Raw genomic sequence first — 27,864 nt, forward strand, 5'->3', positions numbered from 1 at the left:
ACTCAAGCTCTGCCATTCAGCACTTCAGCTGTGCTCTTTAAGTAGTGTCCTGTGAAAATCTGCTGAGGGTGCAGTCTGTCCATCATGTTGGTTCTTCACAAAGATGTTGAGCAGTTTTCCCCCCACTGATGTCATGCAGTCTGCATGTCATGAGCCTGACAGAGCCATTAATCACTGACTCTTTCAGGCCTGGTGGCATAGCCCATCTTCAGCCACCCAGTGGTCTGTTCATCCAGCTCTACATCCTCAGCTTCCAAATGGGAATGCCGTGGGAGATGGTGTCAACAATCTGACTAAAGTGAGGACATGCTGCAGCCCCTGCTCTCTCACCATCTATGTAGCCAGTCATCTTGTTGTAGAGGGCAGTGGGGTTGTTCAGGCATGGTATGCCTGTAAAATTCCTTGCAGTGTCTCTTTTTTACCTTCTTGTCCATTGTGTGCTTGGGAATGGATTCCAGCAAGTGCTTCTCTGTGACTCTTCCGGAGCTGAGGTGGAGCCACTGCGCCTATAGGCTCATTGCTCATCACTTTTTGAAACTGGCCTTATGACAGCCTTTTCCTCGCAGTCAGGTCACATTCTCTGATTGTCATGATTTTCAATAAATGGTAGGTAGGGGCCTTGCTGTCATGTCAGCCAGATCCGTAAAAAGACCTCAGAGTGACCTTTACCCATGTGTAAGTGAAACAAATAGCTTATGTGCACTTTTCTTCCATACGATGTGGGACACTTCAAAATTAAATAAAGATATTGCCTCTCATCTAGTACTTATTCAAGTAGTTTTTCCCTTTCTCATCATGAAGTGCTTACATATCTAAGTCATAAACTGCAAATTGAAGTCAAGAGAAAAGGAAGATTAATAATTTGTTGTATTAATAAAACTGAGTTAGAGGTATATACTTATTAGGATATTGTGTTGGAGAAACATCATGATGGGTCTGAATTGCCAAAATCTTTAATTTTTTTCAAATGATCAAAATACTAAGTTAAATGCATGATTGATTTTGGACTGAAACTGGTGAGAGCGCATAGGAAAAATATCATCTTTGTTTCAAGAGTTTTAAGGAACATGGCGCGTGTGTTGTTCAGGACAACCTACCTTGAGCAATTTTGGAACCAGTTTTTTAAATCATATTATGTATCATGTTTTCACGTCACATAGTTGCATTGTTTAATTATCTTAGTTTTTCCGTACAAAACAAACAGAGCTATTCTCATTAATTCTTTCATGACTTGGGTTTTTGAGTGGCTCTTACGAAGTTCTGCTGTGAAAAGTTCTGAGTCTGCTATTGATAATCGTATTTCATAAGTCACCAAGATATAAAATGTTATGAGAAATGGCCTCATAAACTGGAAAAAAAAACCAGTTACAGTGTTTGTTTCTCATACTATTCAAAATAATAAGTAGTTTTTGTTGAATATACTACTTATGATAAAAGAGCTACTTAAACAAATTTATAAAGTGGTTTTCAGACTTAGAACTAAATCAGCCTTGGCATTGTAACAGCACATAAAAGAATGACATACCCGGGCTGTCAGAACTCAGCATTAGTATCCAGTTTTATTTCAGTATAAGTACCACTGCCTCAAAGTCTAAAATTTAAAGAGCAAACTGCTCAAGAGTTAGATGGGGTAAGAAAACAACAAGCAAAAAAAAAAAAAAAAAAAAAAAAAAAGATAATGCAATAAAATATGTATCAGCTGGCAAAAGTAAGCTTCTGCTTTACATTAGGGTCCTGCAAGTTTGGCTGCATTTTTATGGTTTGGAGTGAATTAGAAACTTGTTCCAGAACCCCTTCAAATTAGATGGGACTTCTTGGTTAAAAATCAGTAATTTGTGTTGTGGAATAGTCTTTAGACAACTAGGTTGGTTGTTGGGTATTCTTTTCCACTTTGTCTTAAAATTGTTGGCTCTGAATCATTTGTCTTGTGTCATCTATCTGTCACTAGAGGAAATCAAAACTTCTGTTCAGATCTTTTGATCAGTTGTCATTTTCCATTCCTTCTTTGCCACTGCTGTCTGTAAAGATTATATGGTTCTTTGGAAAAAAAAACTGAATGGGTAAGCAGGAAAACCTAAAGTCTTGTTTTATGCAGAGTGGCAAGGGGAGAGCATGAAATGAAGGTGTTGCGTGTTTGGCGAGGTCAACATTAAACAGTGCTTTCAGCATAGTGGTTTTGTTGCTGCCCTGTTGAGCTTCCTTTAAATGTAGAATGACAAGAGAAATAATATTTTGACTATGTTTTGTTCAGTGCTGCAGGCTGATACTGAGGATTGGTCTGGTATTAGATCTGGAGGTTGGCAGCCCTGCCTGCGGCGGGGGGTCTGGAGCTTGATGATCCTTGGCATCCCTTCCAACCCAAGCCATTCTATGATTCTGTGATTAACTACATAAGATAATGAACCCATGCTAGATTTCTAAGCTGAGATTGGAGAGCCATTCAAAGTCTGAGAATCATTTTCTGTTGACTGCTCTGGAGAGAAGACAGTAACTCCTGAGGAGAGGATGAAGGGAATGGTAGTACCACAGGACCAACCTCTAGTTGGCCTTTTTCCATGTCTCTGGCAAAGGTATGCTCTTGTGGTATAACCCCACAAGCAGCCAAACACCACACAGCCTTTTTCTCACTCCTCTCCATCCTAGTGGGGTGGGGGAGAGAATTGGAGGAAAAAAAGTTAGAACTTTCGGATTATTATAAAAACTATTTACTAAGAAAAGAAAGAGAAAAATAACAGTAATGATAATTATATAATATATACATATACACAAAACAAGTGATGTACAAAGCAATTGTTTACCACCTGCCAGCCAATGCCTAGCCAGTCCCTTGGCAGCAGCAGCCCCCTGGCCAACTCCCCTCAGTTTTAGAACTTTTTCACATGATATCATATGGTATGGAATACCCCATTAACCAGTTTAGGTCAGCTGTCCTGGTTCTGACCCCTCCCAGCTCCTTGTGCCCCCCTCCAGCCCTTCCACAGGCAGGACAGTACGAGAAGCTGAAAAACTGAAACGTTTTTGGCTCTTTTCAGCACTGCTCAGCAACTACTAAAACATCAATGCATTATCAACATTGTTTTTCTCCTAAAGCCAGAGCAGTGCATCGTACCATACACTACGAAGAAAATCAACTCTGTCCCATCTGTAACCGGGATAACTCCATCCCACTGAAAATGCTGAATTGTTTCATAGCCAAAATGGCTTTTGGAATTGTATGTGCTGTGTGTTTGTTTTAAAACTTTCTGCAGTTTTAAAACTTTCATGAATTAGATCAACTCTCTTGTTGAGTTTTGACCTCTAAAGACATCTTCCTCTTTCGGATCAGTGAATTGGAAAAGCATGGGCTGATTACAGTCAATAAGATGTAGCAGGAAATGTTTTTGCGGAACGGAATATAATTACTGCCACAAGGATGATGTGAGATCCCTCCCACATTAGGAATTTTTCTCCTTGAAGTAATTAATAAGGCTTCCTCTTCAGTGTGACATTTGTGTGCTTTACCAGTAAGATGAGCATCTTCATACACATTTCTACAGGAGGGGGGAAGCACAGGGTGAGGAAGTGACTTGTCCTGCCTTTGTGCAGAAGAATTCACCAACAATACCGTGTGATGAACCCAGTCTTTTTGTATCCTGTTCCAGAGCTCAATCCATGAGGCTATTAGTGCTCAGGGAAAAAGAGATATGTGCTGCTATTGTTGCTAGTCATGCAGAGTCAGTATGTGCAGACTGGCTTTGCGTTACTGTTCCAGTACTCACCTATCTCTCTAGTTTTAGATGATTCTTCTTTTGTTGCACAGCCAGACACTCTTCAACTTGACCAGCCCTGTCTTTTCCCTTCCTTTTCCTGGTTCCCTCACAAGTTTCTCTTATGTTGCTAATTATTCAGACTCTGTTTTGATTTATAAAATGTACTGCCAGTATCACAGTAGTGCTCTGAAGACCCTGACTGAGCAGAGATGTCCCTTTGTCTAAATGTCACAGAAACACAGAATTACAAAGAACATTAAAACAGCAGTAGAAATGACCAGATGCAGGTAGTAAGTACCGGTAACTCTGGAATTTGTGCATTTTGAAATATAATCAGCACAACCTATTGTCTCAATTTATTTCTACCATCTTGGATGTTACAAGCTACTCGGTCCTGAAGCTTCCTGAAGGGCTAGGCATTGGGAGTATCAAGAGCTACTAAGGATTACAGCTTGGCCTCTTATTCCTCCATTAGCTTGGAAGAGGATCACTTGCGTGGGCATGTGGTAAAATTGCCCAACAAGATGTGTGTGCTCAAAAAGGTGGGAGTTATCTCTGTACCCATCTGAATGATGTTCCCTATGGCAGGCAAAATTCCCCCAGCTTTCTTCTGGCTCGCTCAGGTGAGGGTGGCTGAAGAGCCTTCCGTGGCAGCTCGTGAGCCAGGAGAAGCAGCTCTCCAAGCCAGCTCTTGTCAGTGAGCTCTCATCTCTTGCGTTGCAGTCAAGGACTTCACGGCTTCACGGCAGCTTCTGTCAGAGCAGCTGTTAGATTATGGCTGGGTGGATAAAGCTGTCCGCACTTGATAAATGACCTCAACTTTCTATTGTGTTACACGCATGTAATTTTTTTTAGATTTACTTTTAAAAAGGCTGTCAAGCTAAAAGTCTGCTCCAGTGAAGCAAGCATGGTCATTTGTCTCTTTAGGAGGAGAAAATGCATGCTGAGGAATGGGACCAAAAATAGATTGTAAGGGATCTAGGTGTTCCGTAGCTCTTTGGTAGTGATGCAGATGGAGGATGATTGCTATGTTTACACTACAGGTTTTTAAAATGAAAAATCTCATGTTTTTTTCTAATGTTTTTGTTAAGCCTTCTAACCAGCATTTATTTTCTTTGCTCCTTTGCTTTTCTTATCCTGGTCTAGAAGGAAATCCTCCCTTTCATTCTCCAAGTTAGTGAACCATTTGTTAGTTATACACAAATCTACTAATTTCCTTACAGACAGGACAGACTGTAGATTCAGATGTGTGTCTTACTGCATTACTCACAGTAATATTCTCATTTATCCAAAATGGAATTTTAATAATATTAATGAGATATTAGTCTACAGCTATTCAGTTATCTCAGTATTTCAATTTTAGATTTGAATTCAGAAGCTTTTTATTTTTTAGCTCCACTTAGTATGTTCCATCTCTAGTTAAAAATTATTGCTCCTATTTTGATGGAGCAGTCTGAGTCAGAGAAACATTGCACTAGATGGTACAAAACCTTAGATTAAAAAAACGGGAGGGGAAATTTGAGTTCCTTATGGCTTCAGGATAAAAGCAGGGGCTTAAGGGTATTTTTTTTATTATTATCGATTACTTCCTTTAAAGTCCATCCCCCTTCTTCTGTGTGTGTATGTGATTGACTTTACAGATTTCACTTTCTTTTTCCTCTCTGTGAAAAATTAAGATTGGACAGTGTTTTGGTGTCTTGGATTGTAAATAAACAGCTCACACATAAGTATATCTTTTCCTTTTAAAGGTCAAGTACATACAAATCACAAGGGATTGAAGTCACAGTTAAGTATAGTCAAGGAAGCTGGACCGGAGTGCTGGGTACAGATGTCATTACTATCCCAAAGGGAATTGATGGCAGCTACACCATCAACATTGCTACCATTCTTGAATCGGAGAATTTCTTCTTACCAGGGGTTAAATGGCACGGGATTCTTGGTCTTGCCTATGACACCTTAGCCAAGGTAAGTCATCTGTTCCCCAGCTTTTATCTTTCACAGTGATAATAAATAGAAATATGAATATTGAAATAAAGAAGGCAGGTGATGATCTGTCAGCATGAGATTCCTCCCTTCCAATGACTCTTTCCTAAGGATCCTTCAAATTTGTTAAAATCCAGACAGAATAAATTGGGTTGTGATGGTACCCCAGTCCCACATGTGGATTTAGGCTTTTCTGGTGATGAAGGCTCTAATTTTAACGCCCCTGGAATGAATAAACATTTACAGAGCTTATAATACCCGAGGATAGAAGTAAAAATTATAAGGCTTCTGGTGTGTGTGCAGAAAGCATTTATTAGTGCTCTGATAATCTCCTTCAAGACTTGTCAACAGACTGCTAAACTTTTTGTAAAAGGCCTTGGCAATTCGTTCTAAGACATTCCCCATTCATCAAGTAAAAATTGAGATGGAAGGTATATATGGTTAATTTCAGTACAAATCTTAGCTGCCATGTTTTCATGAACGTATAACCAAATACATCCTGTTCTTATGAGGTAAGAAATTCAGATAGAAGTTTAAATTAAAACCTAAAATGTCTAAGCTTATAATCTAAAACTGAAATTGTAATTGTTGCACTACATAGTCATAGCTTTCAACCTACACAGAACTGTCTGAGAAATTCATAAACTGAGGTGTATCCATTTAGATAAGATGGTTCAGTACTGTCTGCCAACTCTGGAATTAAAATGCTTTATTCAAGAGCTGTGTGATCATTCTATTGACTTTACCTCAGTTGCTGTCATACACTGTCAACAGACAGACAAAGAGGAGCTGCTTCTCAGACTCTGCTTTGGGCAAATAGCGTGTTCAGGATATCTATTTTTCCCCTCTTCTGAAGACTTCAGTGTCGTTGGCTTCTGAGGCTGCACTATGCTTTGTGTATGTAGTAAGAACAGTTGGCACCTCGCAAGCTAATCAGTGGACCTGCCTATCATCAGATGTAACGGCACAGAAATCTGAATTACAGTGAAATTGTAGTACTTCAGTAACTGCAAAGGCAAGTATGGCATACAGCTTAGGAATGAACTAGCCAGCCAATAATCAGTCAAACTTGAATATAAAGTTCTTTAGGAGAAAGAAGACGAAATAAGGCTATTACATCCAAAGTTCATTAGAATTAAATTATGTTTAAAAACTGCAATTCCACACTTTAAAATCTGTCCTTTTAACTGTGGGAGGTGGGAAGGGAAAGTCATATTTGAGCATTCTAATAACTGAAATCCTTTTCCAAACATAAAGCATTGATGAGAGCTTCTACCTGAAACTGAAATAAGTATTTGAGTTCAAAAACTGCAGTTGGAAAAAACTTTCATTCTTTAGGGATTTCTGTGACAGTGGTCAAGATTAAAAGTGCTTTTCAAAAAGCAAAAGAAAAAGAGAAATGATAGGTGTTGGGTTTTTTTAATGACTTATAACATCTACAATTTTCATCACTTGGTTGTCAGAAATCGTTTACTTGCGAAAAGTAGTCTTCGTTAAATGACTTGCTTATTATTATAAGGAAGCTTTTATAATTAATACTTCTGCAATTCTTTTTGTTTTTCTACACCTTCAAGCCTTCAAGTTCTGTGGAGACGTTCTTTGATTCTCTTGTGAGGCAGGCAAAGATCCCCAACATTTTCTCCTTGCAGATGTGTGGTGCTGGACTGCCTGTTTCTGGAAGTGGTACCAACGGAGGTAGTCTTGTGGGTATCTGTCAGTCTGAGAGGGAAGATGTATCTTTGTTAAACTCTCTCCCTTTTTTCTATTATCCTACTACCAAATTTAGTGGTTAAATATATGAAATGTTTTATAATTTTTTAAGGTGAAGTTGAGCACTTAGGCAAAACTCTCTATTCTTTTTTATCTCTTGAGTTTGAATAAACTTTTGCATTTGAAGCTTTAATTTTAATAAAGAAAAAATAAATTTTGTGGTGCACCTCCTTACCAATTGTATTTCCTCATGGAAGATTGTGCTACCTTTCTCAAGCTGAGTGGTCCTCTATTCAGCTACTACGCTTGTTCAAACTCATCAAAATGCGGAAGTACTTTTTTATACAATGTGAAAAGGGGGAGAGGAATCAAGGCTCTTTGTCTTTTTTGTAGACAACATAGCAAAGGATAAAATCTGAGAACTGGATCTTCCCCTTGTTGTTAATCAGGGAGGTTTTTGCATCCATTTTAGTGGTTTGAAGTACTGGATACTATTTATTTGAGATAATGATTTGGAATAACTCTTCCTGAGTTATGCTGAAATAAGCATATCAGCACAGGAGTTAATCTTAAATAGCTAATCTGCTGTAAATTCACATACTACTGTAAATGTTAACACATTTGAGGTAGATGAAGCCCAAGAGAACTTATTTATGTTAGTAGAGTTCAAAGTCTGATGGTCTAGTATGCTGTCAGAAGCTTCAAAGTAAGTCTTGACAGAAGCTAATAGTGATAGCAATTGCATGATGATCATATTCCCTTTTTTATGTGAATGAAATGTTGTTAAGCAGTATTAAGGCTATTTTGATCTGATAAAGTGATCTATGATGTTCAGGTTTACTATTTCATCCTGGTTTTGTACATTGCCTACATTAAACCACTGAAGGTATTGTTTTAATTTGAAACATAAAGCTTTCATAAGAAAATCAGTGTGATTTTGTAGAAGGTGCTGGAAATTTGTCCCATTATAGGATTTTTTTGGTGTACTGAAGCAGTATCTTCTTAATTTCTAGATGTTTCAAACTGCTTTATTAGTAGTAAAGAATCTGTTAGCAAAATGATTGGAAATGGTGCTAAATTAAAATTTTGATGCCCTATGTATCACAGTGAAGTGTTCCCCTTTTTCCTGTACTTACCCCAAAAGTAAACATCTGTCATTCTAAAGCATGTGAATTCTTTTCACTCAGGTTCTAGGTGGCATTGAACCAAGTCTCTACAAGGGTAATATATGGTACACACCTATCAAAGAGGAATGGTATTATCAGGTTGAAATTCTCAAGCTGGAGGTTGGAGGACAGAATCTTGAACTGGATTGCAGAGAGGTATTTGCAATTATTTGTTTCTGTCTATATAAAACATGTTTGTTTAAGAAAAGCATCTAACTGAATGTTTCTGTCCTTGCAAGCAGATGTGTATTTCAGTCTCCTCTTAGAATTAAGTCTGCATAGTAACTTTGACAGGAAATGAACAAACCACGTGAAATGTGTGTACATGCTAAAATATACATTTGGCATGTACATGATAAAACTGCTTCAAAGAAGAGTTCAGAGTTGTTGATAGTATTTGCAGTAAATAAAGGTTCAAGTTATAATTATTTTGTCAACAGTTCACCAAAAATAAAGCTGCTATGGTTTGGAAGGGCTCAGCCCCTTAACTAGTTTCAGATGTACTGAAGATGTCTAAAAACTGAAGATAACGCATTGATTTAAGAAGACAATTGTCTTTAAATAACTACTGACTTTCTATAATATTCTGTAAAATCAAACCAATGGGGTTTTAAAACAGTTCTGGCCAAATAGAGAAAAGGGAATCTTTTGCAGTGAACCCTGTGGAGATATCTAAGCACATATTCATGATGGCAGTTGCCTGGTATTTTCTGTGGAAGCTTTCCAAAGTGTCTAGTCTCATGCTTTCTTTTTATTTTTGAAGTTCACTTTTCACAGAATCACAGAATGGTTAAGGTTGAAAGGGGTCTCTGGAGGTCATCTGCTTCAACCTCTTGCTCAAGAGCAGATGTTCAGATGGCTTTTGAAGATGATAGAATCATGGATTATCCTGAGTTAGGAAGGACCCGTAAGGACCATAGAGTCTAACTCCTGTCTCCACACAGGACCATCCAAAAATCAAACCATATTTCTGAGGGCATTGTCCAAATGTTTCCTGAACACTGAGAAGAGAAATCTTCAAGGAAGGAGAGTCCACAAGTCTCTAGGCAACCTGTTCATTTGCTCCACTACATGCACAGTAAAGAAGAGTATCCTGATGTTCAGACTGAACTTTTCCTGTTCCAGTTTGTGTCTGTTGCCCATTTTCCCTTTATGGCTTTATCCTATGGTATTCTACTGAGCAGATCCCTGAAGAGGCTAGAATCTTCTCTCCTGAAGTCCAGGTTTGTGAGTTTGCTGGGTACCCTACCCACAGCCCTAAGGACAGCGAGCTCCACCATTTCATGGTCATGGCAGCCAAGACTGCTCATGAGCTTCACATTCCTTGCCAGTCCCTCCTTGTTCGTGAGAATACAGTCCAGCAGTGCACCTCTCTCAAATAGCGCCTCTGTCACTTGGAGAAGGAAGTTTTTGCCAATGCAGACCAGGAACATCCTAGATTGTTTATGCCCTGCTGTGCTGTCCCTCCAGCAGATACTGGGGTGGTTGAAGTCCGCTATCAGAACCCGGGCTTGCAAATGAGAGGCTGCTCCTGTCTACCCATAGAGAACCTCATCCACTTGTTCTTCCTGTTCAGGTGGCTTGTAGCAGACCCTCACCATAATGTCACCTGTGCTTGCCCTCCCTTTAATCCTGAGCCATCAGCTCTCAGTCAGCTCCTCATCTATCCCCCAGGACAAGTTTAATGCACTCCAGCTGGTCACTGACTGAGAGGGCAGCACTCTTTCCTCATCTCCCCCACCTGTCCTTCCCAAAGAGCCTGCATCTTTCCATTACAACACTGCAGTCCTGGGAAGCCATCCCACCGCATCTCTGTGATGCCAATAAGATCATAGCCCTGCAAGGATAAGCACATCTCTAACTTACCTTTTTTATCCCCCATATTTTGTAGGTTGGTGTACAGGCACTTAAGAGGGGCACTCAAGCATTTTTTGAGTCCCTAGAAAATGTTTTTGATAATTTCTCCGTAATGTTGCCTTGTTGGCATTTCCTTATCTTGCCTGCAAGTGCTGGAGGTGACTTCTCTCAAGACCCATACTGTTGATTTTGTGATCCCTCCCTATCACATCACTCCATGCCACTTGTTCAGCAGCTCTGTGCATCACTCATTTACTGGGCTTCTGGTTGCTTCCTCCCTCCCCGCTCCTTCCTAATTTAAAGCCCTCTTTAAAAGCCTGGCAAAAATGTGTTTGCCCCACTAGGGTGCATACTACCTCTCTCAAGCAGATGCTGATTCTCAAACAGAGTCCCATGGTCGTAAAGCCCAAAACCAAATTTTGTTCACTTCAGCCTTGCCAGTTATTACTCCTCATGGATATGTTTTCTGTTCTTATTAGGAATAATTTTCTGCTGTGTCTGGATCAGTCTAATAAGACTGTGTTGTTGGATTTTTTGTTCCAAAGCTGTTTTATGTTTTTCTGGAGGATGTGTGTGTGTGTGTGTGTGTGTTTCATTTGGTTCTTGCTCTTGCTTGTTGCTATTCACGTTTTGATTTTAGTTCTATAATTTTCATGCTCTATTCTCATTAGGCATCCTAACTTATCTGTCACTTGCCCTCTTAGTTGGAAATCAGTAGAATGTGATAATTCTGAAGTTCTTATAGTTCATACAAAGTAAGTGAAATTAACAAAAAAGATTATTTGAGTGTAAACATATTTCCATACAAAATACAGAAGTCATATTTCTGTAGAAAGTATTTTAAATGAATCATACTATCTTAATAAGCAGAACAAGGTCTGTTTAAATGTCTCCCTATTATATTGTTAGGAATGCAAAACTGCTGAGCCTCTAACAAAAATGTTTGTGTTTGCTTTTCTTTCCAGCCTTAAAAAACAGTCAACATGTTTTGAAGAGGAGGCCTTGTACTGACTGTTTTATACGTGCTGTTTCCAAAAAACAACTCACTCAGAAATCTAGTAGTGTTATGAAAGTTTCCTGTTATTGTCACTCTTCTGAGCCATGGTTTGCTTTCACCTTGGACGTATCAGCATAGTATGCCAGTCAGTAGTACAAAACACATAATTTTTTTCTTGATTTAAAGATATCTCCCAGCAAAACTTTAGGGGAAGAGTAGTAAATTAAGGCTAGAATGACAAAAAGTTAACTAATTATGGGTTTGCCGAGAATACATAATTCTTTGTATGTGTTGATGAACTATGTGCTCTCTCGTCTCCTAATTGTTTTCTAGGAAGTAGAACATTTTTTGTAACAGTCACTAGAGACTACTCCTTTCCTTGAAAGGAAAAAGCTGTCCCTCTCACTTGAGTGCTCGGAATCTGTCCAGTATTGCACTGCAGCTGTGGCCGTGCTGCTGGCAGAACAGGGCTGAGAAGGCAGGGAGCTGCTACTGGTGCTCTGTTAAATATTAACCAGCAAGACTGAGAAGGGGGGAAGTTACTGCACGCTGAAAGTACACTGTACACCGCATGGAAATCCATGAGGCAGGAATTCTGCTTGGTTTTATGTTAGTGGCTGGCCCTCTTGGTTGTGCCTCCAGACTACTTATTTCCAAGGGTGGCTCAGGGATGCTGGCCATTGCATATTTATGGTGCAAATATGCTAAAATGGATTTCTAAATGCCTTAATATTTTTCTCCCCTCTTCAGAAATGTTCCTGAGCATAGGATAAATGGCAAGTGCTGCCTATCATTGCTCTTCCTATTTGCTTTTCTTTCAGCACTGTTTGGCAGCAGTTTGTATCTGGAAGCCAATGTATTTGGAATTCGCTTCCCATTTGATCTTTTCCTGAAAACCTTATGCAGTGTGTTTCCTTATGTCTTTTGATTATGCCGTAGACACATCACTCTTCAGTTATATTGATCCTGCTGCCTAAGCTGGTACTTTCCATCAGCTGGAAAGTAGTTAATGCCAACAGCTGCCACTGTTGTATGCCTTCCTTTTTACAACTAATCACAGGTTTTTAAAGGGTCTACCAAAAAAAAAAAAAAAAAAAGAGGATCTTTTAAAATATTTATTCTTTGTGGTTTTTTTTTTAGTGCAGATTTTGAGGAGGCAAGATTGAAATTTTGAAATTCTCAGATTTCTTTGTAGTTGCTTATGCTGGTGTTCTCATGGTTTTCCTAAGTTGAGAAAGAAAGGTGTGCATTTGGCTTCTGTACTCTTCAGTCAGTACCAAACATGACATGTAATGAGGACTCATGTTCTCTGACTGTTTTCAAGTGAGAAACAACAGTCATTAAAAGCAAGCTGCTATATGTCATTTAAACTAGAGTGAGTTATTTTCATTATTGCAGAGACCTCGATGCAGGGCTTAGACATACATGCAGGCTGCTTCGGTGTGCTTACCCTGTGTCACTGCTAACCATAAGGGCACTTTGTGCCAAAGGCATATGAGAGGGAAAGTGGATTAGCATGCACCTCTGAGAGAGGCCATGCTGTACTTCTTAGCAGTTGGACTTGACGATCCTTATGGGTCACTTCTAACTCTGGATATTCTATGATTCTATGATTCTTTTTACAACAGTTTGTCCATTTGCACAGCTGTGGTGACATGCAGTAATTCCTTGAGCAGTGCAGATAAGCTCACTCTTGTGTCTAGGCTGCCCTATCTTGCTTTTGCACTCAGATTTCATTTGAATCTAAGCTATCAATCAACTAGAGCAAGGTATGACTGCTAAAAGGTATGACATACAGGTTGGGTGAAGTCAGCTGTCAAAAAGGAACAACCTTGTCATTGCTATGAAACAGTTTAATCTGCATTACATTAACTGAAGTGTGTGATTTCTCTCCTTCTTCCCTCTTCCTAGTATAATGCTGACAAAGCGATAGTAGACAGTGGGACCACCCTCCTCCGTCTGCCCCAGAAAGTCTTCATTGCTGTTGTGCAAGCAATAGCTCGCACATCCCTGGTAAGCTAATGCCATTAACTTTGCTTTAAATGTTAAATTCATGTTAAATAATCACTTGATCTTTGAAAGGAGTGTCATCTTCTCTGTCTGCCTTGTAAGTCAGAGGTTCTTTGACTTAAGGGGAGTAGAATCTTTCCTGGTATACTCCTGTTAAGAAATGATGGATGTGTTCGATGGAAACAGAAAAGGGAAAGGAAGATGAGAGAATGGGAAGGGAAGCGGGAAAAGTGAGGTTTAAATCCAGACAGAAGGTGCGTGTATGAAAATGCATCGGAAATAGTGTGGAGACTGAGTATTTTGCTCTAAGCAATTCAGAAATATGGACTTAATTCAATACTTTTCAATGCAAGGTATTAAGAGTCCAAAAATCAGTCCTTTCATTCAAAACAGAGTGTTTGTAAAGTAGAAGAGCCTGCTACTGCAAGCAATTACTTTCCAAATATAAACTTGATTGTTGTGTAGAATGTTTGCAATTCATCAGGATTATTCATATCAAAAAAGATGCTTTTGAACTTCATTATTTAATTATTTATGTTTTAAAGCATCTTTCTTTAGAAATAGAGTAGGCTTTAGAAGTAGGGCAGGGGCATGGTGGATTTCTCTGAGAGCAGAGTATCTAAAGCAACATTTTCTCGTGAACAAAAGCTACTCGTAAGTTTCGGCTGAATACAATGAACAGCATTGAGAAGGTTGAAGTGGAAGAATAAATCCCAGATATTTTGATGTGAACAAATTTAATATTTTTGTCATGGTTTCAGGAAGAGACAGTGGTAGGAAGTGCAAATGCAATAAGCGAGCTATTGGCTGGCTGGCCAACAGGCAATCTATTTGCCTGTATGCTAGTAGTTCAAGACTGATACCCTTTTCCTGACTGAAAGCAGAGATTTGGCACAAAGAGTTTATTCACTGCCTGTAGATGCCTGGTATGTGAAATAAATATACAAATTGTCTTACAGAGCTCAGTTTCCCTGGTTTAAAGGTTCTCCTCTTTATAAAGTGCTTAAATATTGACTGGAACAATTGCAGCTGATGAGGGTGGAGGGAATTGAAAGGAGCATACCCTAGAGTTTGTGTAATGTGGGCATGGTATCTTCCTGGGGAGTGGGTCACAGCACTCCAGATTCCTCCCTGATGCCAGTCAGAAGGATGTTCAAACATGGGCCTTCCACATGCCAAGTAAACAGCCAGATCAATAAGATATTAGAGGGGAATCACTCTCTCACTTTGCCTAATGATTTTTGCTCTTTCTATTAAAAATGCATAAACAAACTCTTTTCTTCCATGGTTTCCTTTTAAATTCAAGGACCTTATTGTTGTATCCCCTTCTTTCCACACACACCAGAAGTTATTTTCACAGCTCTAAACAAAGGAGATAGTCTACTAAATAAGAAAGTAGTTTCAAGGTGTAAGGATTAGTTTCCAGAGCTGTCAGAGTTATTTTAGCAAAATGGGTACTTCCAGCAGTTGTACCAATGGCATGACAACTGCACTTCGTGCTTCTGGCAAGCTATGTATCACAGAAACATAAAGCCAACTGCTGTAGTCAGACACCTCTGACAACAGGTGCAGCAGATTAACAAGTTCCGGCTCCTAGCTGCTTGTTACCGGCTTCCCAGCAAGATGTTATTGCCCCCTCAGGTATATTGGCATAACTGCATACATACCATTCCTTTATACGGATCCATTAAAAAAAAAAAAAAAAAAAGTCTATAGCTTTATGCTCTTTAATGGTGTAGATTGTTTTTTAAAACGCCCTTGTTTGGTAAGTCTTTTAGGGGGCAGCTATAGATGCAGTTTGATGTTGGCAGGTCTGAAGGGCAGTGAGTTCGGCAGATGAGCAGAGATGAGTTGCGGGGAAGGGGCAGCTACTGCACCTCACAGAGCTGAAGCCAGAACAGCATGTCTCCTCACAGCGTCAAAGTAATGCTAAGTTAGTAAGCTGGAGAAGGGAAAGCTCAAATAAACCTAAAATCTTTATTTTAATAACCTTTTAGGTATCATAAAGCCAAATGCCTCCCAATGCATTTGTTCAGCATACAGAAATAAGGCAAAGGAAATACAATATAATAAGCAGTCTCACTGGAAAATCAAAGTAGACTCTTAAAATAGAGCACTTGATGGATTTTGTCTGTCCAGTCTGGGTGCTGCCTGGGAGCTCTTCTCAGATAACAAGCTCTGCTTTGCAATAGAAAATGGAGAGAGTAGTATGTTTTCAGCAGGTCTGACATGGGACTGCTGTGAGTGGTAGAGCATTTCTGTTCCATACCAAGACATTTACTTAAGCATGCATTGAGAGTTAAGTGTAAAAGCTGGCTGTGTCTGTAAGTCTCATGCTGTGTTTGTGTGAGTGTACACTTGCTGGCCCAAGAACAGAGATGAGTGCTTGGAAATATAATGTCTCTAATACAGCCTTAACAATTGTTTCATTGGCAAGTAGGTGGGTGGGTGTGAATACTTGTCACCTGTAAAATGCCATATAAGTAATGCATGAGCTGATATTTGCAAAATAATCGATATCACAGATAATTATAAACGAGTGGGGTAGAAGATTCCATCTTCTGCACCTGTACAAGATGATTTGGCTGTACAACAGAGTAATAAGATATGGGCTTGTGTGTTGCTTCAGTGAGGAGTCAGAGCCAGCACAAAGCATTGCATGCAAATAATGCAATTTTCCTCTGGTCTGGCAGCACATCAACTTTGCGTGCTTTGGGGAGCAAGACATTCAGGCAAGATCATTATCTTAGGTGAAGAAGCTGTGTAAGGGTTGAATTTTCACTTTGTTGGTGTCATGGCTATATTAAGAAACACTGCTAATCAACTTTTATTTCAAAAGCACATCAACTTAAACAGGTGGTGAGTGGCAGAGCAGCAAGAGAGATAGAGAAGTGTTTCTTTTCATTGACCAGCAGACCTTGAGTCCCTTGGATGCTCGGGGATTTTGGCATACCCCTTGGCTTCAAAACCCTGAAATTGAGTAAAAAACTGTGTGTGTGAGGAAGAGAAGCAATGCCACTGAATATTCATGTGTCTTGTATTTACTTCGTGTTTTTAAAAACTCTGTGTTTCTTTTAATTGTTAGTGTTTGGTCAGTGCTATCAAAATCTATCAGAATGTATGTAATCTGTATGTATTGCTCTTTTTTTTTTTCCATAGATACAAGAATTCTCTTCTGGCTTCTGGACTGGTTCACAACTTGCATGCTGGGATAAAAATGAAAGACCTTGGTCCTTATTTCCCAAACTCTCTATTTACATGAGGGATGAGAACTCTAGCAGGTCATTTCGGATCTCTATCCTACCGCAGGTCTCAGTTTTCTTTGTTTATTCAGTGACACATTTATTTTTACTATCATAAGGCATATGCTCTTTAAAAATGGGAACTATTTTTAATGGTAATAAAGAATTGGATTATTACATGCAAGGGAATTTTTTAAGTGATATTTTTAAAAATCAATTTTTAAGTAGGAAAAATGACAAAGAAACTTCGTATTAGGTGAAACTCCAACACCCGAAGCCAAATATGAAAGTTTCCTTCTGAGTGCAGCCCACGTAGTTGGAAATGATTTTCTCAAATTGTTAGGAAAAATAAGCAAGTTCTGTTTTGTTTTCTTGAACATTAGCCATATTAGATATCAATACAGAATGTCCCTATTCATTTTGATCTTCTAATTTCGGGAGAAGCAAATTGATTTGTTTTTCATGGCATTCTGAATTGGAGCACTTCTCCTGAAAATGATACTCTTGGCGAGGAGCCTGTGTGATCTCTTCACCAGTTCATAGAACTTGGTTGGTTTATCTTTTATTCATATTCCATCCTAGCTTTTAGAATATAATGTTGTGCCACTTTTATTTCTGCGCTCTGGCTTTTTTTGCCCCAGTACAGATTGCAATATAGGCCACTATCTTCTAACATTACTAATACAATCTTTTACCTCAGGGAATGGTCAGGAGAAGAGAAGAGAATGAATTTTTAAGTACATTATAACTGGAAATATAGTGAAGCCTCATGATAAGCTTTTTCTTTATTGATCATATAGTATGTCAATCTTTCATCTTCCCCCAGGAGAGAAGAGGTAAAATGTGGCTTGAATTTATGAATCTAGAACTTTGAGCTGACACTGAACGCTCTCTGTATCTCTGTACAATCAAGATTTTTATAATCCTGATTATAATCCTGATTATATCAGGATCATTTTATCCTGATATTTTTGTTTTAAATAATATTTTTTTTTCTGTAATTTGAGTTCATGTTCCAAGCTCTTTCTTACATATCCTTCCCTTGTAGAACATACAGTAAAAAGTGGCTTTTGTGAACTTGCAGGTTCTCTGCACATAGTGAATGATTGTGTTCATATTTAAGCTTAGACTCCCAAGAGCTCTTACCTGCATGTAAGCTTTGATCAGATTTAAATGTACAGAAGTCTGTTTGCTGCTATTCACTCTTGATTTCCAGCGGAGTTTGAGTGTTTGATTTTAAAAATCTGAAAAAAGTCTTCTAAGTACTATGTGGTGTTTCTTCTTACACTCTGGCTTTCGTTTTTTTATTTCTTATTTTAATAGCTTTACATTCAACCCATCCTTGGAATAGGAGAGAACTTGCAGTGCTACCGATTTGGGATCTCTTCCTCCACAAATGCCTTGGTTATTGGTGCTACAGTCATGGAAGGCTTCTATGTAATCTTTGACAGAGCTCAGAGGAGAGTGGGCTTTGCAGTGAGTCCATGTGCAGGTAAGAACAGTATTTTGTGCAGGACTGGTAGGTGAGGAAACTCTTGCTACTCTCAAAAAAAACCTTTGTCCCTTACACAATAGGGAAAAGTATGAAAGTGAGGTTAACAATAAAGTGTGTCTTTTAGCAATCCCAAAGTATTCAGATTACAGGGAGAGAAAAAAAAGGAGGTATTTTGGTATGAAGTAAATCAGCATCGATTTTGGATATCTTAGCTGTGTTCTTCCAACTGAGAGAGGATCTTCTTACTGAGACACCTGTCTGTGTGCGGCTTTCCCAGCCCAGATCAGTCCCTGTTTTTAATGCAGCTTCATTTTTGCAGTCCTGTTTCACTTTGCAGATAAATTGATTCTTAACTGATTTCTGCAGTGGGCAGTCAAGTACCTTACTCATGTTTTTCTCTAAATACAAATTGTGCCTTTACAGCCTTTCAGAAATACTCAGAGCAAAGATGAAAATAGTATTCAAATTAGGACTTGCGATGTTTGTGTTGGTTTTAAACACATTGTTTGCTCAGTGTAAGTAGAAAGCCATTAAAGTTTTCATTAGCTGCTGAGTAAATGTGAAGAAAAGAACTGATAATTTTTGGCAGATTTTACAGTGCTGCTTAACTTTCTTGTTGTTTTGTGGATTTTTTTTTTCAATCTTATCTTACCAAAGGTAGCTAAAAACAATTACAATTTTGGTGTTTCCTCCCTTTGTTGATGAGACATTGCTTTGGCACCACATGAACATAGAAGTGGGAGAGGAAGAAAAGGCTGTGTACCCATATGGAAGTGTCTGTCCCAAATACAAAAGTAGTATAAGCCTTGAAAAACACAGCATCTGTGATTTGCATGAGAAGAGGGGTATTGACTGACATTGCCACTTTAATCCCCATTACTTACCTTAGAGATGTAAGGGCAGTAAGTACTTGAGTGCTTAGTGCAACCAGGTAATTGAGGAAAAAAAAAAGAGACTAGCTGAGTTATAGATTCAGGGCATTCTAAAAGCTTTTAAAAATTATTTATTTATTTTAATCTCTATATTGTTCGTGGGTTCAAAATTGTTGTCTTTGAGCTTGCAAAGAAAAGGAAGTCTGGATATTTGATGCAGGCTGCTGAGTGAAGACCTCTATGAGATACCCTGCTGTGATGAAAGACACTTTTTGAATGTGTCTGGAAGGAGAGTGTAACTACACAAATATTCCTGGCCAGGTTTTCCTGCCTGTCATTCCTCCGTTTTCTTCCTAACTGCAATTTATCAATCTTGGCATGCTGCAGCCATTAATGGAAAGGAGAAGGGGCATTTTGACACAACATTCTGACCAACATCATGTTGGCAGGGCGAGTCAGCTGGTGCTCATAAGGATTGCTTTCACAGCATGTCTATGTTGAGAAAAAGAATCTGGGAACCATAGTAACACTTTCACATTAATATTGCTACACAGAAGCATGGAGTTTGGCCACTGCGCTTAATTCTGTTAATCTCTCTAGAGTAGAAGAACTGAGCTTTCTGACTAGAAATGAAATCTGAATCTGCATGAGCTTGGACACACGATGATCCCCAGCTTGTGTTAGAATGCATTTAATTCTTGTTTCTTTGTCCATGTTTCATGCGTATGTCATGGGAACTTGATGCTTCTTGAGGAATCAGATGATGCAAACCACTGACTGAGACAAGATATACTGATTTGTCAGACTTTATTCACGGGGGGCAGATGACGTTTCACTGGATGTGCAAGTTACTCTGAATTCACTTCTTCACAGCTTGTGGTTTCCGTATTTAACACTGCTTTCATCAGAAAACCACAACTATGAGTGGTTAGCAGTCAGTGCAGTATGAGAGATTAAGCTGCCTAACTGGCTTCCTGTGGAGGCCAGCCATGTCCTCCATAGCAACTATATTAATGTAATTTATTTGGAGCTTTTTAGTCTGTTCGTGGCATAAATTAAATTGAATTACTGATGGCATAAACCCCTCAGAAGCAGGGAAATAGAAAAGACTGTTAAGTGTTGCTGTGCTTCTTTATAATGATCTGTGCTTTCTTGTTTACAGTAGTGCATTAACACTAAATTTAAACCCATGTTTTTGAAAGATATTAAACAGATATATGCTGAATAAAAAAAACACTGGGAACAAAAACTGAGGCTAAAGCTCTTAACTTCAGTAAGCTCCATGCTTCTGTTGGCTAGAATGGCTAGAGATGAGACATGATTTATCCCACAGTCCTCCTTGCCCTGTTTTCGTTCTCCAGGTTGTACCAAGAACCAAAGAGTAAGGAGAGTTTAGTTAGAAAGCGGCAGGAAGTTAATCCATTGTGGCAGGAAAAGAAATATTCTTTTTCCTAGATTAAGTGAAACCCTTTAAGACTTATTCTGCCTGTTAACTAATTTCAAATTGTTTCAAGATGTCTGTTGTTAACTTCAGAGATAAGTAGTATTTACAGGATGACTAGGAAAGGGTTTGGATCAAGTCCCGTCTTGAGACCAAATGTTCGAATCACTTTTTTTTTAGTGATGCAACCTAATGATACCTCAGCATTGAGTAGAATTACACCCCTTGTTATTTTTGTAATAAGTGAGAAAATCATAGGAGTAAGCCTTGGGTGATTTAAGGACAGAAATGCACCAAGCACCACAATCACAAATGACTTCTACACCAAACAGTGTTGAGACAGAATGCACTCTCACCAATTTTTCATTCACTAAACTTGGGAGAATGGCTAACATGGTGAACAGAGTGGCTAACAGAGCTTCAAGCGAAAAGGACCACGGTAACATGGAGGACTGAGCATCAGAAACCTCATGAGGTTCAATGAACAGAACTGTGGAGTTTTGTGTCTTCAGCAGAAAACCATCATGTGTGGGTACAGTCTGGGAAGGAACTGGCTGAAGAGCTGTCCTCTGGAAAAGAACTGGAGATTATGGTGGGCATCAAGACACATGCATGCCAAGGGTGAATGCAAGTGAAAACATGTAACAAAGGGCAACATCCACCAGTTATTCTGAGGCGTTCACATTGAACATTAGGAAACCTTCACCAGGAGAGGAGTACAGCAGGTTCTCCAGAAAGATCATGAGTTCTCCGTCCTCAGAGTTTTCCAAGACTTGGATGACAAAGCTGCACCTGACTTGATCTGTTGATGGTGACAGTCCTGTTCTGAGTAGGAGGCAGCACTAGGTGACCTCCAAAGGTCCCTTCCAGGCAGCATGGCACAGTTCTGTGATATATTCGGTCTCACTTCAGGTGGCTTCCTTTCCAGAAAATCTAAGGCAGCAAAAGAGATTGTTAGACCTTTACAACTTTGAGTTCTACCAGACGTTATAAGACAGCATTTTTCCAGAGATGACATTTTTGTCCTGTAATCATCAATACAAATTCCATTTGTTCAAGATCAAGAAATTATTGTAGGTAGCTATCACCGGATATTCTAACAAAAAAAATGCCAGAATATCCCAATTCAGCTAATGTATAATAGGTTGTGTGACTGTTATTTTATGTTAGGGGTACATTTGAACAATTTAGGCAAATTTCTCCCTTTTTATTTCCTTGCAATTTCCCGCAGGGTGGAAGAGGCTAAAGGAAAAGTTTTCTTTTCGGAAGGAAAAAAGCAGAGTCTATGCAGCTATCAAACATTCTCAAAATGTAATTTCAAATGTCAGCCACTACAGCAATAATTATGTGTTGCCTTTTTTTATAAGGAGTAGTTATTGTGTTCGAACCAAATAATAAGTAATTAGGGACTGTTTATTTTCAGAGCTATCTCCAAGGCAGAAAATTGTGCTGCTTTTTTTTTCATTTATTCACTTCTTCAAAATGCTGAATTCCTAAATAGTAATCCTTATGCCTTGCATTTCACATTAATATCATATATGGTTTAGTTTGGTTTTGCTGCAGGGCTTCATAGAGACATACAAAATGGTGGGGTGGAGAAGAACAGTGAATATGTATGAGAAATAATTGCATGGCGGGCCAAGTACAATATGTGGACTCTGAACAAAACAGATTTCACAGGCCTTCTAGGTAGTCTTTTGCCATTCTGTCCTCTCCTGTTCAGCTCCCATACCGTATCTGTGCAACAGCAACATGCTGATGATACAGGGTGCAGTGGCCACTTTGTTTTGGTCTGATGCATTGAGAGAGTACATGTTTGGTTATCACTGGTGTCAGAAAGCTTGTGAATGCAGCCTCAGGTTTCACGCAGCTCTCTCTAATAGTGTCTTGCCACCAAAGAAGTGTTCCCACATCTGCAGGTGGAGAAAGGGTTAGTTCAGTGAGTGATCCCTGAGAAAATTCCTGGGTTTGGCATTTGTTATGGCAGGTGTGTTTTCCATCAGATCAGAGAGCTGTCCTGACTCTCCTGGAAGCTCACCTATCACTAGGGACAAGATTGTGAGCGAGCAGGACTGACCCCTACGTTAGCACCCCACCATAAGCTGAATTAATTCTAATGAGAATTGAATCTGTAAATAGTACGAGATCATGGGAGGCCAGGGACTGAATGCTAAATCTCTCATCGTCCTTCCCAAGGATGTTTTATGCCAGTCTCTTCAAATGTGCTTTCATGAGACTTGTCAAAGCTGTGTATAAAGGAGAGATAACGCTTACAGAAGGCAGGGCCACTGAAGATCTTGGTAAGTAAGTGTGTGTCTGTATGTAAAATGAACAAGAAATCAGACAAGAGCCTTAAAACTGAGGTCTTTACAATAAATAAATAAATGTGTCTTGGAGTATCTCTCTAGAAAAGTAAATGACAGTCATTTGGAAAGTGTGTTAAAATGCACAGAGAGCACTAACTGTAGGCTCCTAGTTGCCCTAAGCAAGCTGGAAGGTGTGTTCTTCCCCAGTTGCAGGCCTGCAGGTACAAAATGCCCTGAATATTTTGTTGCCCCAGGCAACTCCCTTGCTCTGCCTTCAGAACACACATAGCCCCGTCCACAGCTCAGGGGAACTTTGCTGGCTTGCCATGGTTACTGTGACAACCATGGGCAGCATAACCCTTTCCAACAAATACTGGTTTAACAAGTACCGGCTTGTGGTGGTAATGAAACAAATCAGGATGCCTGTGATGTGCCAAGATGGATGGCTGCTCAAAAACAGCAGCCGAGGCATTCCTTCACGATTCTTGCTTTAGCTTCGTCATGTCCATTTTTGATCTGCTTGTTAGCTTCTCCCTCTCTGCCCAACATGTCACATCCAAACTCCTCACTATTGGCACTGACCGTCCCCTCCACTTTTCCCCTTTTCTGGGCAGCAGCCCCTAAGCTCTCCTGCTTTACCTCCCCTTCCTTCTTAACTTTCATCTCAGCAGTACCACTCCCAAGGCTATTGGTGCTGCTTTATGCCTAGAATATGGTCCTCTAAAGTATCTGTGAAGCTAATGAACCTGCTTGCAACTCCCTAAAACCTTGGGAGGCCGCTAATACAGAAGATGTAAGAATCCTCTCAGGTGCTCTTCCACTTGTTGCGAATGCCAGAAACAACAAAAACTCCCCAGGCTCTGAACTGTGTACTGGCACCGTAAGATTTTTAAACCTCATTAAACTGACATTTCTGAAAGGTTAGTTCAGAAGGAAAACGTGATCCAGTGGCTGGGGCTTTAAGTTGGCTGTGGGAGACCTGAGATAAATTTCTGCTCTCTCATTGACAGCCTATGTAGATGTGGGAGTATTATGGTCTCCATCTGCCTCAGATTCCCATTTTATAAACATGGAATACCAGCATTCTTATTGAAAGAGAAAAACATTTAAAAATGAGTAAGCTGAGATACATGATGATGAAGGGAGAGGGTTGTATAGGTATTTAGGCTGGATCTTGTTACTTGCTTTTAAATGGTGTCTTAAAGACTTACTGTTTCTCTTTTTGTAATTTCTCAGAGGTTGATGGCTCTCCGGTGTCTGAGATTGAAGGCCCTTTCACAACCACAGATGTTGCAAGCAACTGTGTTTCTAGCATTACTTTCCACGAACCAGTGTTGTGGATTGCCTCCTATGCTCTCATGAGCCTGTGTGGAATTATCCTCCTTGTACTGATCATCCTGCTGCTTATTCCACCACGGTGTCAGCATCGCTACACTGACAATGACGTGGTCAACGATGAGTCCTCCTTGGTGAGACATCGATGGAAATGAGAAACTTGATGGTGAAACTTAGGACTTCAACAGAATGAAAGACAAAGTACTTTGCCAAGGGGAAGAAGCCAATGCCTCAATCCTTTCTACATCCATTACAAATTGCTGTGGAAAGCCCTCCAAATACTCTGCATCATAACTTTTTAAGCTTTATTTTCTAACACTGATTCTGAACCAAAGCACTGTTAACCACCTCTTAAGTGCTACGGTACTGGATTTGCTACTACAGTAAGATGAGCCTTTATGCTCTCGATAGTACCTATTTTTTTTTTTTTAAGGAAAAAAACCCTACACCATGATGTTCTTCCACTATCTGAACAAAATTGTCCATTCCTCTTTCATAAAAAAAGGAGTTATCAAAATTTTCTAACTGATCAAACCCTGACTGTAGAAAAAGAGAAAAAAAATTAATAACCTTTCTTACTAATCACATTAAATGAATACTGCATTGTGTTTACATCAGTTCATTTTGAAGCTGTGCTTATGGTGCGGGGGAAAGAGAAAGGTCAGACACACGCAGCAGTTAAAGCAAGTGAGGTCAAGAAGAAGTGGTGGTTTAGGTTTTCCTTCCTCAAGATGTCTGCTGCCACTTGAGGGGTCACCATTCCCAGGTGTCATTGCTAAATAGTTTGAGGAGGTAAAAACTGGGAAACAAACTTGTTCTGCCTTAGTGTAAAACAAGACTACCTCTCTTAATTCACAAGGATGCTACCACTGGTAAGCATGTGACTTAGAACTGGTCTTAAAACACATGACGTCCCATGCAACCAAATGTAACTCCTGCGCTTCTTAGTAGTTGATGTTAGAGAAATTAATACTTAATAACTTTCCACTCTGGTGCACAAAAAAAGCTTTTCAGTTTTCCCCCTATTGTGGGGTTTTGTATGGTTATTTTTTGTTTAATTCAGGATGACTGATATTTAGAAAAGGCTGGATTGCATATGTATAGATACTATAAACCTAAGGTCCATGTTCTATTGTGTCTTTTCCTATTTCTAGTGAGTGTGTAACAAAAAGAAAACAAAATGAGAAAGACAACCAATTTTTTGCAGAGCTCAGCAATGTAGAAGTCCAAGAGAAAAGTCTTTCCTCACGGGCAGACTGTGAAGTGAAAATCTTAATGCTGGCTTGTTTTTAAACACAAGCAGCAGTTGGAGGTTTTAGTTTACCTTCACTGGTGTGACAGGCAAATGAAAAATTTCTGTATAGACTATCTGAACACAAACATGCAGTAAGACTGAAAACAATAGTGGGAGAGATCAGGAAGGAATGTATTTGACCAGACCTCCACTGTGCAAGCATAGATCTTAATGCTGAGGTCGGAACACAGTATTTTCTTTGCAGATAGAACAATTTTTCATGTATTTAGTCAGTGAGCGCTGTACCTCCATTGCTTTTCTAGAGCATTTGCATAGTGAGTTCAAAAGATAAACAATGCAAGGTTGAACAGTCCACTGATAACAAATCATCTCTTTGAAAAATAACAGAAAAAAATCTTTTGCATTTCAATAGCAGAGCAGTTTACAAATCTGTGAGTAACAAGAAAGTGGTAAAAAAGGAAGCTTAGCTCAGAATCTCCCAATCTGTCACCTAGAAATTTTTCTGCCTCTAATCCCTTCCTGCAGCTTTCTGATTCATACTGCCTTTGCTTCTGACTCTGAAGGGAACAAGTGGATTTTTTATTTTTTTTTTCCAGGATGGTGCTTTTACAGAGGTGTGCGTATTACGTGTGAAAATAAAGCGCCGTTGTTTTTTAGCTAATGCGTATATCACTTCATAACTAGAAGTGCCTGTGGTTTTCTTTCCTTTTTAATTCCTGTGTTTCCAAACTGCTTGACTGCATAGGGTAAAATGATTCATGTTCTGATCTAACATCTGAAAATGATTTATCTTAGAATTAAGAGTTGGAAGTGGAAGGAAGTTTTGAGTTTGCCTCATTCCTGCTCTGCCTCTTAGCATTTAAGAGGAAAACAACAATTGCGAGGAACATAAGAAATACAGAGTTTAGGTGTTTTCTGCCTAATATACCTTCCATATGTCTCTTTCTTCATGTCTTTTTACTTTTTACTTCATGTCTTTTTAAACAGGATTTTTAGTACACTTTATAACAAAATGTTGTTCCTTTGGGTTTTCCTTACAGCAAAAGACTTTGCTTCATTTTCAGTTCTCGGATTCAGTTCCACGTAGTCCTCCTGGGTTTGGTTTGATGCATAACAAACCTTTTCAAAGTTGTATTCCTTCTTGTATAGTATAGTAATATAAGTAATGCTTTTGTCACCTGTTTCAAACAGAAACATGCTGTGCATGTTTGGATTGATATAGTAGTAAACAAAGAGCCCTTTTTCAATTCAGAAAGCACCAACAGTATATGCTCGCAGAATGCATTAACTTCTTCTGTTTCCCTCTTCCCTCCTCTCTCTTTATCACAAGGAGTTTTAGGAAGGAATTTATTGGGAAAGGTTCCTGCTATGCTTCTGACGACAAGCTAGAGTTGTTCTGAGTTGTTTAACAAAGTCTTCTTAGTGTAGAAAATTCCACATAAAAGCCTTTCAGTTTTACCCTTTCATTTTGAATGTCATTGGTCAAGACATTTTAATAGAAATACTTGAATTATATGAGCAATAATCAAGTAGGACAAATGAAATAGTGATATATTCTTGAGTTTTCATGGCATCCCTTGCCACTCAAATTTAGTTTATAGTAAAATGCTGTCAGTGACATCTACTAGCAGCAGAAAATTCATCTCAGCTTGTAAATTGATACTTACATTGGCAGATATTCAGGTGAGTATTGCTTTGTTGCTCTGGCAACAAGAAGAGCAATAGAAACCCTTGAGGGTTGATTTTTAGCCTACAGCACATTAAGAAAAATAATGCTTTTGAGCATTTTTCCATGAAAGATGAAATACAAAGATAGACTACAGTGTTACCAGTAGGTCTTACCAGTGATCACTTCCCCCAGTGTATTTTTTTAAGGGAGAGTGCTGTGAGGTACTTTATACTCCTGTTAACTAACTTCAGAAATCAGATTAAATCATACCTGAAGAAAAAAAAAAGAAAAGAAAAGAAAACAACCACCAAAGCCAAAAAGCAGAGCTTTGGGTAAAGATGGTGCTGAGATACATTCTCTATTTATTATGGAAGACAGGGTACTCCAAATCACAGCACTCTAAATCATTCCTTGTATACATATCAATATTTGTTGCAGAACCAGCATTCTCCTAATGTGAATGTAATATCATGTACTATGAAAATGTCAGAAAGCCATGTTTTATTGGATGCAGCCTTTTAGATAATTGATGCTATCAGTTCAGTCATTAGGGATTTGAAGATGCGTGATTTGAGTACAAGTAGTTAAACCTGAGTTCAGGCATGGGAATACATTAGTTATATCCCACTGCCTTTGCAGGTTTTAGAAATTTTATCATAGGCTTTTTGGCTCAATTTAAGAGCTGAAGGAAACATATGAAGAATTTTTATAAGCTTTTTTTTTTTTCAGATTCAGTAAAAGGAGTTAGATACGGGGGATTGTTCTGTTTTAAGGATT

The 27,864-nt window shown here is 39.0% G+C and overlaps 1 protein-coding gene across 1 annotated transcript in view; it reads left to right on the plus strand.

Moving 5' to 3' along the window:
* Window positions 1–27,225, plus strand: part of BACE2 (beta-site APP-cleaving enzyme 2) — a 52,605-nt gene extending 25,380 nt beyond the window's left edge. The window contains exons 3-9 of the mRNA XM_021405977.1: window positions 5,498–5,714; window positions 7,307–7,435; window positions 8,630–8,764; window positions 13,374–13,475; window positions 16,632–16,781; window positions 18,038–18,206; window positions 24,065–27,225. Coding sequence (XP_021261652.1) covers window positions 5,498–5,714; window positions 7,307–7,435; window positions 8,630–8,764; window positions 13,374–13,475; window positions 16,632–16,781; window positions 18,038–18,206; window positions 24,065–24,318 — 1,156 coding nt within the window. The 3' untranslated portion in view covers window positions 24,319–27,225. The remainder of the gene's footprint in view (window positions 1–5,497; window positions 5,715–7,306; window positions 7,436–8,629; window positions 8,765–13,373; window positions 13,476–16,631; window positions 16,782–18,037; window positions 18,207–24,064) is intronic.

The sequence above is a fragment of the Numida meleagris genome, chromosome 1, assembly GCF_002078875.1.
Source record: "Numida meleagris isolate 19003 breed g44 Domestic line chromosome 1, NumMel1.0, whole genome shotgun sequence".
Taxonomy (NCBI): domain Eukaryota; kingdom Metazoa; phylum Chordata; class Aves; order Galliformes; family Numididae; genus Numida; species Numida meleagris.